The 15,217-nt window shown below is 54.7% G+C and overlaps 1 protein-coding gene across 5 annotated transcripts in view; it reads right to left on the reverse strand.

Annotated features, from left to right (window-relative positions):
- The window catches only part of CAPZB (capping actin protein of muscle Z-line subunit beta), a 131,216-nt gene that overhangs the window by 15,074 nt on the left and 100,925 nt on the right, over positions 1-15,217 (reverse strand). For all 5 annotated transcript variants that reach the window (XM_047792203.1, XM_047792202.1, XM_047792200.1 and 2 more), the window contains exons 5-6: positions 1,164-1,305; positions 714-830 (exon numbers count right to left, since the gene is read on the reverse strand). In XM_047792203.1, coding sequence (XP_047648159.1) covers positions 714-830; positions 1,164-1,305 — 259 coding nt within the window. The remainder of the gene's footprint in view (positions 1-713; positions 831-1,163; positions 1,306-15,217) is intronic.

Below are 15,217 nucleotides of genomic sequence, written 5' to 3' on the forward strand. Positions count from 1 at the left end.
ATCCGGCAGTGAGATGCTGCCGCTCTGGGAGAGGAGCTCTGCCTCCAGGAGCTCCCACGTGGGGATTCGGGGACCTGCCCCCATCATTTGTGTCTAACACCCAGCCGGGCTGCTGAATGAACTCTGAACCCGACAACTTCGTGAGCAGACCTGTTTCCTTTTTTGCTTAAGTCAGAGTTTTACTTCTGTCACTTGCAACCAAGAGCCGTAATACATAATCTAAGTCCCAACTTGACTTAATTACAATTAATTAATCCATTCTAAAACGTTACCAGTAGAATGCCCTACTTTTTTTTCTTTTGCTTTTCAGGACCACACCTGCGGCACAGGGAGGTTCCCAGGCTGGGGGTCGAATTGGAACTACACCTTCCGGCCTACATCACAGCCATAGCCACATGGGATCTGAGCCGAGTCTGTGACCTACACCACAGCTCACGGCAATGCCTGATCCTTGACCCACTGAGCAAGGCCAGGATTGAACACACAACCTCATGGTTCCTAGTCAGATTCGTTTCCACTGTGCCACGACAGGAACTCCTGTCCTACATGTCTTGACCCGAGATAAAGCCTTCCGTTACTGAATCTCAGGAATGACTCACCGACAAGCCTGTGGGGAGGTCAGGCCCCAGGACATCTCTGCGGGGACACCCACCCGCTCAACTCCACTCATGGCCAGCTCTGAGGCCAGCCTCCCTGGGCCCTGATCACTCTACCTGTCTGGTAAGGCTTCCTCCGAGGTTCATGGTGCCAGAGCCAGATTTGTTGGTTTGCAGCCACAGCATCACCGTGGAGGTCAGCTTGTAATGCGCGGTGCGACCGCTGGACTTCTCCTGCAGGACGAGACACAACCCTGAGCTGAGGAGAGCCTGAAGGGGCCCATGAATTCAGGTCCTCCTAACATGCCCCCTCCTCAAAGGTCACCACGGCCTGACCTTCTAACATCCCAGTTTTTAAAGGGACCGAATCTGCAGTCATGTGTATTCAAGTTCTTTGCTGATCTTTTTCATCAGTGACTACTGTGTTCCTGACCTATCTTTATCCAAATGGCTGTGGGCACTTTAAGGGCCCAGCAGGGATTTACCCGTCACAGAAACTCCCCATCAAGAGGCACCTGCTAGAGAAGAGGCTGCGCCGCTGGGGCCACCAGCTGCGGGGAGCTGTACCTGCACTTCCACCACGTGGATGGAATCCCAGCAGCCTTTGATCTTCTTTGATCCGTCTCCAGCCTTCTTTATGAGGATCACGCCAGCGAAACCGTGATCCAGATCCCAGAGGTAGACAGATGAGACGCCGCCTTCAAAATACCTGAAGGAAACAGGCCCAACTGCCCATTAGATGTTAAGCCCATCAAATTACAAAGCATCAGCCCAGGTCCCACAGGCTGCCATTTGGCAAAGATTCACCTAAATGCCCGTCTGGGATTAAGGACCCTCCCTACAGTGGTTCCAGGGTTGACGCGCGCATGTGTCCTGATCAGCGCTGGCTGCGGGGGGGACAAAGCATCCTTTGGGGGAAGGGGTGTCACAGAAAGAACACGGAATTAGGAGTCCTAAAGATGAATTGGAGTTTGAGCAGCCACTTACGCTAGTTCTGTGGCCTTTGGCAAGCTTACTAAACACAAACCTTCGCCAGGCTTCACATTCCTTCCAGATGAAGTGTGTGACATGTAACAGATACTCAATGGGAGTATACTAGGGAGTGATCACTGTTGTTGGATATTCCTATCCTTTGGGATGGATATTTTACAGGAGATAAGGAGGAAAAAAACAGAGCAACAATGCTCTGCTCAATAAAGCTGTTCTATAATGAAAAAATACACATGATAAATGCTATGTTTAGAGAATGTGTGTAAAGGGTATAAAGGAATTCCTTGTACTATTTTTTGAGTAATTTCACTGTAAATCTGAAACTCTCTCAAACTAAAAAGTCTTTGTATAAGAGATTGAAAAAAAATGTCTCTGTACAAAGTCTAGGACGTGATATACACCAGGATGTCACCAAGAGACCATCGGACAGAAGAAGCTACCCCTCCTCCCGCTGCTGAGCTGCAGGGCACCGCGGCTCTAACCCACTGCAGGCCTGCTGGGCGCCCCAGGGTCCACACCAAGGTCTGCTCCCCTCGCACCCTCCCCACCAAGGTTCCTCAGGCAGACTGTCCCCACGTGTCACCCCGCACCCTCCACCCCAATTATGCCATCTGTCTCCCCAGCCAGGCGGCCACGGAAGGCAGGTGAGGGCAGGAGGATGTATGAGGCGCCAGCCCTGGGGCTGAAAGGCATTGGACAGACTGAGGGTGGCGAGGACTCTGCCTCCAAACCAGTGCCACAGAGTGCAGAACTGCGACGGGGAAAGCTCGAGAATCAAGAGCTCGGTGCCATGACAGGTGACCTCCAGGGAACGGGACACTCAGGGACCCCACTCAGGAAGGCTCTTTCTCTTGTTCTGAATCTTTCGCCAAACCCTACACAGGTAAGTGTTTTGGTTTAGCACCTGAGGCCGCACCTCCGTCCATCAGGCCGCCCTGGTCTGGCCCAGCCCTGCAGGGAGCTGGACACACCACGGCCCGTCCTGGGACGTGTGGAGGCACATCGGTCACCTGGGGACCTGAGCTCTCGCTCAGGTTAGGGGGCAGCAGGGCCTCCAGGAGCCCTTCCCACTTGCTCTCCCGGACTAGGGTGACACACCACACCCCCACCCCCTAGGCTCACAGCTCACTGGGGGGCACACCTGCTTGACTACGGGAAGCACAGCCCACAGCAGACCTGGTGACAGATGGCTGGGTTCCAAGGCCTGGCTTTGCCTTTTAGTCTGCTTGGTGGGAAAACCACCACACATCAAAAGGGAAAAAACAACAACTTTAAAAAAAAAAATGTGGCTTTTCTTGTGCTGACAAGAGGGTGGGCTGCTAATTTCTGTTGCCTATCCCGGAACGGAGGCCTGAAAAGTCCAGAGGGCGTGTTCACCCTTCCACCCCTCAGAGCCTGAGGCTCCAGTCCTCACTCCCAAGCCAGTGTTGCTCTTGCCCGAGGCTCCCGCCCTCTGTGCTGGGTCTTGGGGGGGGGGGGGGGAAGAGCAGGTCAGGCTGCCCTGGAAGGGAACCAGCAGGAGCCTGGTGACTTGACAGCCCTTGTCATCACCACCCGTGACCAGCTCAAAAGCACCAGGTGGCCTGTGGTTGAGCCCCTTCAGCCCCCAGTACCCACCCCTTACCTCTGCTTTCTTCCAGAAAAGTAAAACAACAGCGTAACCATTTTGTAAGGCACAACTGCCCATTGCTACTCCAAGGTCCCAGCCTGTGGCTCGGGTCCCACCTGGCAGCTACCTTCTCCCTGGCACCCGCAGTTTCCCTTCCCTTGTGGGCCAAACTGATAGGTCCAACGTTACAAGATGTTGGCGACAAGGGAGGTGAAAACATAAGTTCCATTCTGGTCTCCACATGGGTTGCTGGTCTCTTTGCCCAAAGTGAAAAACTGATGGAGAGCCCACCCGTGGCACAGCGCGCTAATGATCTGGGGTTGTCTCTTTGGTGGTGCGGGTTTGATCCCTGGCCTGGTGCAGTGGGGTTAAGGATCCAGCACTGCCACAGCTTTAGCATAGGTCGAAGCTACAGCTCCGATATGATCCCTGGCCCAGGAACTTTCACATGCCATGGGTGTGGCCAAAAAACAATTTTATTACAAGAATATTATTTTAAAAAAAGGAAATGTGAAATGTAGTCCAAACACCATAAATCACCTTATCCAGTAAATCTGATTTTTTCAAATTCCCTTCCAGTCTTTGTCCAGATGCTTACTTTTTACATAGCTTTAAGCACAGCTTTTCGCAGCTGGTGTGGAATCATGAGCACCTTTCCACAGACCCCGGTGACTCCGTAATTGTTCTTAATAGCTGGGAGAGTATTCCACGGGGTGGTATCCCAATTTACAGGCGATCTGACTTTTAACAAAGGAATGACGGTAGCAACACCAGAAGGGACACCATTCATCCACGCCCCCTTTCCGGAGGGGCCTTTGGGTCCAGCACCCTGACCCCATGACTCAAGAGCGGACTGGCATTCCAACCACCAACAGGGATCTCCGGGGACCTGCGCGGTACAAGTCTCAGCCTGAGGTTCGAAGACAAAGGGAGCAGAGGACTGAGTGATCAAGGAAGGGCTGTCTCAGCATCACCCAGAAACCCAGCCTCCGTGACAGCGACTGAGTGGAAGGAGGTGGCAAGGTGGCTGCGGGGCACAGACAGCTCCCGGCCCATGGTTTACAGTTCTGCTCTGCGCGCGAAGCATCAATTAAAGAGGGACCTCAGCAAGTTTTTGAAAATGTATTCTTACCTACTGTACTTTGATCATAATGACATGAAACAGGAAAAAAAATAATTTTTATGTGGTTCACATTTATGAGTTTTTACATAAAGGCTTTTGTGGGTATTTTAAGAATGTGCTAAAATGTTGTCTGAAACCACATAAAGCCATCTGAGGAGTCGCCCGCCAGAACTAACAGCGCACACATGGAAGCACTTTAACCGGCCTTTGTATATTTAATGAGTCAAATAGTATTAATATTGTTTAAATGCGAACACGCTCTTTCAATAAGGTGGCTCTGCCGTGGCTGCGACGCGCGCTCTCTCAGGCCGCGCTCGTCCACGTGCCCGAGGGAGCAGGGGCGGCGGCGCTGCGAGCAGGAGGGAGGGCCAGCCCGGGACCTCAGCGGCTGCGGCCCAGCGGCGCTCCCCCAGGAAGGAGAACATCTCAAAACAGAGAACGCCCTGGGCTCTTCCGGGGAGGGGGCGCTGAAAGGCGCACACAGGTAAGGAGGGCGAAGGCCCAGTGAGCCGCACGGGCACAGGGACAATCCGTGGGGACACGACTGAGAAGCCTCCTTGGAAAGGTGAAGCGGGACGCAGCAGGGCCTTGCAGCATTCCAGGAGCGTCCGAACAGGGAAGGCGCTGGGCCAACCCAGATGATCCGGAGGACGAGCTTGCTCTGGGGTCCACCCGAGAGCGAACTCTCAAACGAGTGCCCTGGCTCCACAGTCTTGGTGGCCTTCAAGGCCTTCCTAGCAGAGATTTACGCTTTTTAAGGCAAATAGAACTGCAGAGAATGGAGACAGCCAGCACCCCTTGGGCTGGTTCTCCAAAAGCCCTGCCATTTGCAAACACATGTTGACAACAACCAGGCCTCATAAACCTCAAAAGGCCAGGTCACAAGGGACAGCCCTCAACTGGATAAGCCAGGTGCCCCGGGTGAGCCCCACAGGTGCGGCTGGCTATTTGCACAGCCAATCACAGTGAAGCGTCTGGGTGAGCCGACTCTCGTCAGTGCCCGGGGTGTCAGTAACCCCCTTCTGCCCAGAGATCTGCGATCTTTCCCCCCTTGAAAAGGACACCCCCAGGGTCACTAACGGCAGCCTTACACATATAGACGCTGTGTCCATAACTACCCAACCACAGGACTTCAGAGAAGGAGCAAAAAGGGAAAACAGAACACTTCACACTCAAAACGACATACTTCACAAAAGAAAGAAAGCGACTTCAGCTCCCAGAGCTTGACAGAGTGCTTGAGGCTGAGGTGTGCAGACAGCCCAGGACGGAAACCTGTTTCGGGAATCAGAGCTATAACCAGGCTTGGCCCACACTGGACCTCACGTGCAACAGGGAAGACGGGACCAGAACCAGCTCTGAGGCTGGCCCTCAGCCCTTCCAATAGAGTCGCCTCTTGGGAGAATAGCTGGACTTGTGGTTCACACGCCATGACCCCACAGAAGAACTGCAGCTCCCCCAGATCTTTTCCTTTGGCCAAAAGGGGGCTGGGCCGCCTTCCCAGGTCAGGGCAGGAGCTGGAGCGGACAGAGGTCTTTGACAGTGCGCACTGATCCTGCAATGAGGAGGCAAATGCGGCGCCCCAAACCGAGACAAGTCAGGGACCCAGCCCACAAGGCCACACCCCTAGACACTGGGGTGCAAGATTCTGCAGTTGGCTCCATTAGATAAAGCCCAGAAAAAGGCAAGGGATATTTTATTTGGCACTGATGTGGTTTTCTCATCTGTGAATCAAAAGAGCTGGCTCTGAGGCTCATTAGCATAGCTCCCTGCTGCGACACTCCAGGATGTGGTGGCTGCATGAGGGCTGGTATGAGGTAGACTCAGAGTATCACAGTGCAGATTCCTTAATCAAGTTGATCGAAACTCTGCTTGCACACCTCCAGCGACAGGGAGCTCACTACATTCTCCAGGTGAACATTTCTGTTTTGAACAATTCAAACAGTTCTCTCCGGACCTGAGTAAAAACTTCTACCGACTTCCATCTGGAACCACATAAAACTTAAGGCCCTTTCTTCATACGGTTCCCCTTTTCTACAATTAAACAAATTTGAAGTACAGGTATTTCTGCCGTGGTGCAGTGGGTCCGGTTGCTGCGGAGGTTCAATCCCCAGCCCGGCGCAGTGGGTTACAGGATCAGACACTGCTGTAGCTGAGACAGAGGTTGCAGCTGTGGCTCGGATTCAGTCCCTCACCTGTGAACTTCCATATGCCATAAGTGTGGCCAATTAAAAATAAAAAAGAAGAACTACAGTTGATTTACAACACTGTGTTAGTTTCAGGTGTCCAGCAAAGTGATTCAGACACTGAATCATGAAGTGATTTTTTCTTTCAGATTCTTTTCCATTCTAAGTTATTACAAGATACTGAATATAGTTCCCCATGTTACACAGTAAATCCTGGTTGCCCATCTATCTTACATAGTCCTTTAAAGTATTTAAAGATGGCTTATAGGAATGGCAAGAACTCTCTTTTCTCATCTCCCCCTTGTTCCAGTAATTCTCCCAAGACATGACTTTAAGTCCCTGTACCTTTGTTATCCTCCTCAAGGGAGCGAGAGCAGACATCAATGCCCCAGCCGAGTGTTAACCCCTGTGCCAAGGGGACAAGGCTACTGCTCTATCCAGGAACGTTAGCTTGAGATACGCTTTCAGCATCACACCTCGATCACGCTGACACCTGCCAAGCTTGCAGTCGTGTCAAGCAAAATACTCCTTGTTGTGTGTTGTCATCTAATTGTTGCCCACATCCTATACTTTGAGAAACTGGTATAGGAGACCCAAGAATATGACTTTCCACTCAAATCTGTTATATTTGAGTCTCACGGCCACAGCTTTGCCATTTCAACCTATCTTTTGGGATCCCCAATCTCCTGCCATCTGTATCCTATCCAAGCCACCCTCCCTCGGAGGTCTCTGCGTGTGGGAATACAGGTCAAAGTTGGTGTGACATAAATGAGCAAACAGCCGAGCTCCAAACTGTCTGTACCAGTTCTCTGAACCAATTCCAAGACTTTCTAGAAAGAGTACTGCAGGCTGCAGTGAAGCCTCTGGGGAGAAACAATGGTCAACTTGGAAGGATGGCTATGGTCTAGATGCTTCTTTCAAACTGGGGGACAGTGCAAAATTGGGGACGCCCAGGGCTGGAGACGTCCCACTAGAGACAAGAGGACCTACGAGGGCACGCGGGGGCACACAGAAGGGGTACATGAGGTGGGCTTTGCTGAAATGCCAAGTGCAGGGTTCAGACTTTAAATGAAAACAAACGGAATCCCTGTGCTGTCCACTGCCAGGCTAGGAACACTGGCCCTTAAGAGGTCGCAAGAGTCCGTGAGCTCTTCCTCTCCTCTCTGCCCTCCTGCCGCCTGTGTGGTCTGTCCGGCTTCTGAGGTCTCGTGAAGGAGCAGCAGCAGGACCTGTGATGCATGGTCACACACTGTACTATACCTGCCACTCAGTCACAACAAGGAGGCGGCGGGCATGTAAGTGCTTGTTCAAACCAGTCCCTGTGTTGACAACTGACTTTATGGCAAAGATGGGGAGACTAAAACCCAGCGCTAAGGTTCTGCCCCCAAACAGTATCTCTTTACTTCCTTCTGGCCCCCAAAAGAAAATAAAATCCCCCAGCTACAAGCAGTAGTTTTTTCTGATCATTCTTAACATCCTTACAACATAAAAGCTGGTACCCACAGGTGGGAACAATTCCACCTCTGGAAAAAAGAAAAATTTCCAATTTGCTTGGAGAGGCATCTAAAACCTGGCCTCCTCCCTTGCGGGGCAGACCCACATTCTTGTCCTGGAGGCTCCAGTTGGCCGTCAGGAAGCTAAGCGTCTCCTCTCATCCAATAGAAGCATGTGGGTGCTGCTTGGTGGGCACAGCTTCTGGAAGGCCCAGGGGAGCCAGAGAAGGCAGGCTGACAGCCAAAACTCTGAGGGGCTGGGAACTGTGGGCTCTCCCCCTTTCTGAGGTGCACCTAGAACACTCCCAGGGGAGCACTACGAGGAGCCCAGGAACTAGTGGAGCAGAAATGGCCAGAGCAGGCTCATGGCCACCACTACCGCCATGTTTCACAGCGCTTGTTCTCCTGGGGCCGGGAGGGGGCGATCTGCTTCCATCTCCTAACTTGGCCATGTTCTCAACTGCCCACAAAGCCAGGGCCTGCCTGCTCTGAGAGCATGGACCCCGCCCCTCAGCCCTGGGGGCTAGAGTTGGCTCTGGACAAAACGTGGAAAGAACAAGGCTTGGCTTTGGGCTGGCCACACCCAGATCTGATGCTGCTGCCCCATCACCCTTGTCTGGGTGGAGACCAGCTATGTCCATCACGGGTTTCAGGACATGTCCAGTCTGCCTGTGGACACGGGGCAGGTATTCTGCGGAAATGCCTTCCAGCACACACAGGTGCAACAACCCCCAGAGCAAACATACCAATCGGCTTAGGCATGTGCGACTTTAATGCCAGTGGCACTTCCAAGTGCACATCTGGACCGCGGCTGCAGCACTTTACAGCCTCTCTTTACAAGGTTTTTATTTTCTTACTTGAGGAGGAATAATGAACGCTCTTCTGGAAACAATGGTGCCGCTGCAGGGGCTGCCGAGCTGGCCCTGCGATCTGACCAAACTATCTGCACGTGGCACCTCCATCTGCATTTCTGGACAGACCATGAAATTCTGCCCACCCCGCTTAGTCCACCTCAGGAGACTGTGGACACTCAAGGCCTTCTCGAGTTTCAAAGCCATCACCATCATCCAAGAGCTGCCGTTTTCGAGAACCCATTCTGTGTCAGGAGCTTTGCACGTTATCTTACAGTTAAGACCATGGAAGCTCAGAGAGGGAAAGGAACGTGCCCAAGTCACACAGCTGAGAAGCTGGCTGCTCCAGAGCCATGGCCCCTTCCCACGCCAGGTCGCCTGCCGTCTTGAGCCACCCCAGCCGTGGTCAGGGGACCACAAGGAGTGCAGGTGGGCAGGCCAGGCCTCCGAGGGCCCTGCTTCAACCTGTGGGGCTGGATTAGGTAAGTTCGCACACAGACACACACATAATCGTACACAATGAGAAAGTCCAGGAAGGAAGGGGGGGGGGGTGCACCAAGTGGCCAAGAGTCTGGGGCCCACACCAAGCACCCTGCCCACTCTGGGAATTCTGGAAAGGAGGCTCCTCCACTTCAAGGAGGCAGCAGGCTGAACTTGCGTAAGACCACCTGTCCTCAGTACTTCCACAACGCAGCTTCCCAGGAGAGAGCGACCTGCCAGGAGCGCGGGAGGCAGCTCGGCTGGGGAGCACGGGGAGCTCCACCACCAGAGGGGACCAGTCCTTGTTTCCAGCCAGCATCCTCACCCCAGCATGTGGAGCCACAGGACCCAAAGAGTGACTGGGTGCCAGGTGGTGAAAAAATCCCAAGAATTCTGGAGGAACCAGAGTCCCTGATACGGACTTGGGGGCTCATGTTTGTAAATGAACTCATCTTCAGCAGATGGAAAGCAGACAGTGCCTCCCAAGGTAACCAGCCCCAGGGCGCAGCCTTAGGAGCCAGCCCCATGGGGCAGGTGTGGACCCTCCTGGCCTCCAGGCTGGAGGCAACGTTGAGCTTGTCTGGACCCACCCTCACGGGGCCTGGAAACGCCGGTGGACACCCTGCTTTGGATCAGGGCTCAGAGCGGAGCCGAAACCCACACTGTGCGAGCAGGAAGTGGACTCGGCCCACCTCCCCCCCAAGTGGACGGGGCTTCTCTTGGGGTGTCCCCCTCTCAATTGGAACTGCACAGCTCAAGCGGCCTTGGGTTTCCCCACTGGATGCTTCCAGCACTTTCGTACCAGCCCAGGACTGTGGATGCCGGAAGCCCACAGCAAGCACAGCGGGTTCCCAGGGGCCCTCTGTACGCACGGCTAAAGATAAAGTAATATATGTGGGAACCCAAACGCTAGTCATGGCGCCAACAAGCTGAAAGCCAGACTGACTTCCCCGCCTTTACCCGCTGTCCCTGGAGCACAGGACGCACAGCAAGCGGGCACCTGTGGCAGGGTCCTTTGGGAGACGGGGCACACGGGAGAGGCACCCACCTCTGAGCAAGGGGAAAGTGTCCATGTACCAGGAGCCCCCAGACCTCTATGAAGGGGTGGGCAGCGGGGCGGATGGTCCCAGGAAACCAGATGCTCCAGGTTTCACCTGCTCTGAAACAACTCCACTTCCTCCCACGCTGCCCCGTGCTTCCACCCGCTTCCCAGTGGGGTTCTGACGCCAGAGTCCAAAGGTAACTGGGCCGGGCTATTTCCGGCGGTGGAAAACGGGGTCACTCAGCTAGACTAGTCAGGGAGCCTCAGGATGGAGCAGCCAGGCTAAAAGGAGGTTGGGGTCAGGGTCCTTCACCCCGGCCCCCAAACCGCTTACAAGGAACTGCTCGGGATGTCCGTCAGGGCTGTCCCATGTACCCCTCTCCAAGGCGCTGAGGATGACAGCCCAGGTCCTCGCCTGACAAGGACCTGGGCACCTCTGCCCCCACGCAGCCGGCCTCCCCGGCCACAACTATGGATGCCCCCCCGCCCAACACCCGGCTTCTGGTCCTCCTGAGCCCTTAGCACATCGAGCAAGTCCTTTGCTGGTTTGTTCACGGCTTCCTGTGTGGAGCTCCTCACCCCTGTGAAGCCCCATGAGGCCCCCCTGACACCCCCGACGGTGCCCCCAGTGCTCAGAGCATGGCAGGTTCTCGGTAAATACTTACGGATCAGTCATAAGCACTCTCTCCCGTCACCACAGATGGGTACTACTTCGCTTTCTGATTTACTCAAGGTCTCACTGCGGGCTGGGGGCAGAGGCCCCACCAGAACCCAAAGCCCCCTGGTGCAGCTGATGACGTCACATGGCCTGCTATCCCACCATCTCTGCACCAGAACCACCCACAGCCACCATCACAAACATGCAGGATGTAAGACATGCACACAGGCAGCTGCTGCAGAACTAGAATAATTCCACCACAGGCAAGCCAGGCAGTGGTCTCTGCTGACAGACTAGGAAACAGCTTCAGGGGAGTTCCCGTCGAGGCTCAGTGGTTAGCGAATATGACTAGGAACCATGAGGTTGCGGGTTCAATCTCTGGCCTCGAATAGTGGGTTAAACGATCCGGCGTTGCCGTGAGCTGTAGTGTAGGTTGCAGATGCAGCTCGGATCTGGTGTTGCTGTGGCTGTGGCGTAGGCTGGCAGCTACAGCTCTGATTTGACCCCTAGCCTGGTAACCTCCATATGCCATGGGTCTGGCCCTAGAAAAGACAAAAAAAAAAAAAAAAAAAAAGGAAACAAAGAAACAGCTTCAGAAACTTGACCACCTGCCCAAAGTCAGGAAGGACAGAAGAGAGAATCGAGGCCAGGTGTCTTTCAAAGCCCAGCTTCTCCCACTCTGCGGCCTAACCGGGATAGAGTGCTGGGGTCAGAGACCTCTGCTGGGAGGCGGCTGTGCCCCCGGGGACTCCACTCACCATCAGTTACCTGCTCCCCATACTTATACTACTTCCATTTCATCAGAAAACTCTCCGCTGACACCTACGATTCCCACCAGGACTGGAAACAGGAAAATCCTCCAGGCCCAAGGCTCATATGCAAAGGAAGGCACAGCCCCAGGAGCCCAGGGTCTATGATCTGAGAAGGCAGCTGGGAACGTGGAGTTTCAAGAATCCAAGAAACCAAAGCTACAACCCGTGTCCCTTCAGAGCTATGGATGCCCTGCCCTTCCTGGTCAGGGCTGCTCCATGTCACCTGACAAAGGCAAAGAGGATGGGAGGAAGGTGCAGAGACAGCCCCCACTGTAACACGGCCCCAGAGCGGGAGAGGAGCCAGGAGCCAGGGGAAGGCCTGTGTGCCAAGCAGCCCGGCCGCTGCCAGAGGGGCTCATGGGCTCCGGGCCTGCCATGGGGACGCCAGCCTCGTTTCACTCTGTAAACTTCTTCCAGACAAGAGGGCTGATTAGAAAACCTAATTAAAGCTTTTGAAGATTATCTCAGACCCGAAGCAAAGAAGAACACAAAATGCCTTCCCGCCCTGCTCCTCCACCCCCCAGACTCTGGCCTTCATTAAGCTTTGATTTCAATCAATTGCACACCCACTAAAATTAACTTATAAGGCCAATAAATTGCAACCGCATGTTTGAAGGTATTATCTGCTACAAGCCAAGAGCCAAGGATTGCAGAGCAGGGGGCACAAAGTCTGGCACAGATGGGAGTAATCATCTCTAGAAAGAAAGCAGTGCCAGTCCCTTGGTCCGAACATCTGGTCTCAGCAGAACTGGAGCTGACAGAGGCAACGGCGAGACCCAGAGTGAAAGCCAGCGTGGGGAAGGCTCCCCATCTTCTCTGGGACCCATGGGAGCCAATTGGCGGCTCCCGCTGCAAGGAAGACGTTTCTCTGGCAGTTCCAAGTGCCCACCCTACATCGAAGGCCCCGCCGCCAAGTCTCGCCCGGGAACAACGGAGCCCTTAGGTCAAGTGATGAGCTTCCATGACCGACGAGCCACCCCAGGCCTGGGCCTGAAAGAGAAGGACATCTCTGCCAAGAAAGAAGTGACCCGTGAGCCAGGCCCACGAGTCAGAGCTGGAAACGCTCGGGGCTTGGTCAGATAAGAATGAGCACAGCCTCAATGCTGGTGACCAGGGTGGGAGGGCTTGGGAGAGTAAAGTGGCACCGTCCAGGGCTCTAGAGTAGATCATGACACCCCGACCAGTGGGCACTCCCGCAAAACACGCCTGCGATGCTCCGCCCAAGCACTTTCAGCAAACTGACTACTTTAATCTAAAATCGGGGTTGTCTGGGTTGTGCTATCAATGGCTGCCTAGTAGTTTCTCCTGAGGAAAGGTTCCCACTGTGATCCCTTTCCGCCCCTGATGTCGGCAAAGAAGAGAATCAATGAATAAGTGGGCGGAGACTGGAGGTGGGAGGGTGAGGAGGCGGCAAGAAGATGGGAGGAGCGAGGAACTGATGCGCTCACAAGGGGCCACACAGGACACACAGCTCCCTCCCAGGGCCCCTCTCGCCTCTTGCCCACCTTGGGGAAGGAGCCCTGCACCCAGCTGCTGGCACTTTCAAGCCCTGAAGAAGAAGTGCCGTGTAGGGGCAGGAGAGGGGGCCACATCCCCACTGGAGTTACAAGCTGGAGGGCCTACTAGTCAAGCCTTCCCGGGACTATACCACTTCCATGCACTCATGATTCATTCTAATTCCCTCCAAAGTCAAAACCTTTACAGACCTGGGGATCAAAGCCCAGCGCCCAGGGACAGAAGCCAAGGCTCTCCCTCAGGATGTAATGGAGAAACTAAAATCTCTCAGGGCAGAGAGAAGCCTCTGGGGGATGGTGAGCATTCTGGCTCTGGGAAGGCCTGGTGCGGCTCTGGGACGCCTGCCTGGCCAGGGTTGTGTCTTAGCTCTGTCTCTGCACTCACCAAGGTCTCCCTGAACTCACTTTGTTCAGGAGATGGTGGGGAGTGAGGACCAGCCATAGGGGAGGGTAACCAGGAGGCTGCGGTCACCACTGGGCGCACAGGTTCAGGCCTAAGGCGCGAGCCACGGTTGGGAGGGAGAGTGGCAGGAAAAGGGCACCTCTGGCCTCTTTCTCTTGTGTCTCTTTTGTCAGATCTCCAGCCCTTCAGATGACAAGCCAAACCTGTGAGCTGAGTTCAGTGCGGACTGCCTGGTAAGCAAGGGTCCTCCCCACTAGTGGAGCGAGAAGCCCCCAAAGGCTCCATACAGCACAGTGCTCCCCACAACACAAGCAATTGAATTCTAAGCCCAAGGGCCAGGGTCTGGCAGCTTCCAGTCATTTGAAGGGGTCCAGTCTGCTCAAGAGGCCAGAACACAAGCCAAACCTAGTCCTAACTCTGCAATCTCTAAGGATCCCAGAATTCAGAAAAGCCGGGTTGTCAAGCTGGGGCTGGCACAGGCCTGCCTGTCACAGGCCTCAACTCCCAGGGGATGCAGGCCAAGCCACAGTCTACAGCAGGGTGCCCTGGAGTGGCGGCCACCCTCCTCCAGCCTTCCTCGGTTCCCCCATCTTCTCCCCTCCTTCCGGCAGGGGTGGATCTGCCTAAGGCTCTGGGCGCCTCTCGGCAGGCCCAGGATGGCCATCTTCCTGGCCCGTCGGGCAGCAGCTCAGCGACCGGAGGCAGCAGATACAAGGCAGCGTCAGGAAGAAGGCTCCGCTCACAGCAACCTCGGCCTGAGTCCATCTGTTGACGTGAAAGGTAAGCAGGTGGAAGAATCCAGAGAGGGGCGCCGTGCTTCCTTCACTGGGGAGGGGCAGGGATGAGGATGGAGAGAAAGTTGTGACCTGCTGCCCCTGCATCCCATGGGACAATCTGGTCCCTAGAAAACCTGGCTGGTGCTGCTCAAGGCAGAGACAAGGTCTCCGAGCCCCTGGCTGACCTCTACCTGCTCCAGAACCAGGAGGAGAAGAGCTCAGGCTCTGGGCCCTACAAGGCCACTGACCGGCCACCAATAACTCTCTGGAGCGAGGTACCAAAATATTGAAGGAAGGAAGGAGACTTGTACTCGTAATTATTAGATCAGAAATGAGCTGGCACCTCATGTGCGGTCCAGCTGGGAAAATCTTCCTCACGTGTGACCCAGGAGAGCATCCACAGCATGAAGATAACTCTGGGGGCTTTGAAGCTGCCCAGTGGCAGCTCTAACCACAGCCCTCGGGCGGCCTGTGGTTGCTGGGCCTCCTGCCCTCCCTCCGAGGGTACCACCCAGAGGCCTTGGACTCTCTGCTCCCCCCTTGAAGAGCACAGCATCCCCTGGGCTGGGGCTACCTCACAGACTGTCCCAGAACCCCAGGGTCTGGCCTGTCCAGTTAGATCCCCCACTGGGTGCTGGAAGCTGTCCTGTCACCCCCTCCCCCAGCCCCTGCAGTTCAGCTCACTTT

The sequence above is a fragment of the Phacochoerus africanus genome, chromosome 8, assembly GCF_016906955.1.
Source record: "Phacochoerus africanus isolate WHEZ1 chromosome 8, ROS_Pafr_v1, whole genome shotgun sequence".
In the NCBI taxonomy this organism is placed as follows: domain Eukaryota; kingdom Metazoa; phylum Chordata; class Mammalia; order Artiodactyla; family Suidae; genus Phacochoerus; species Phacochoerus africanus.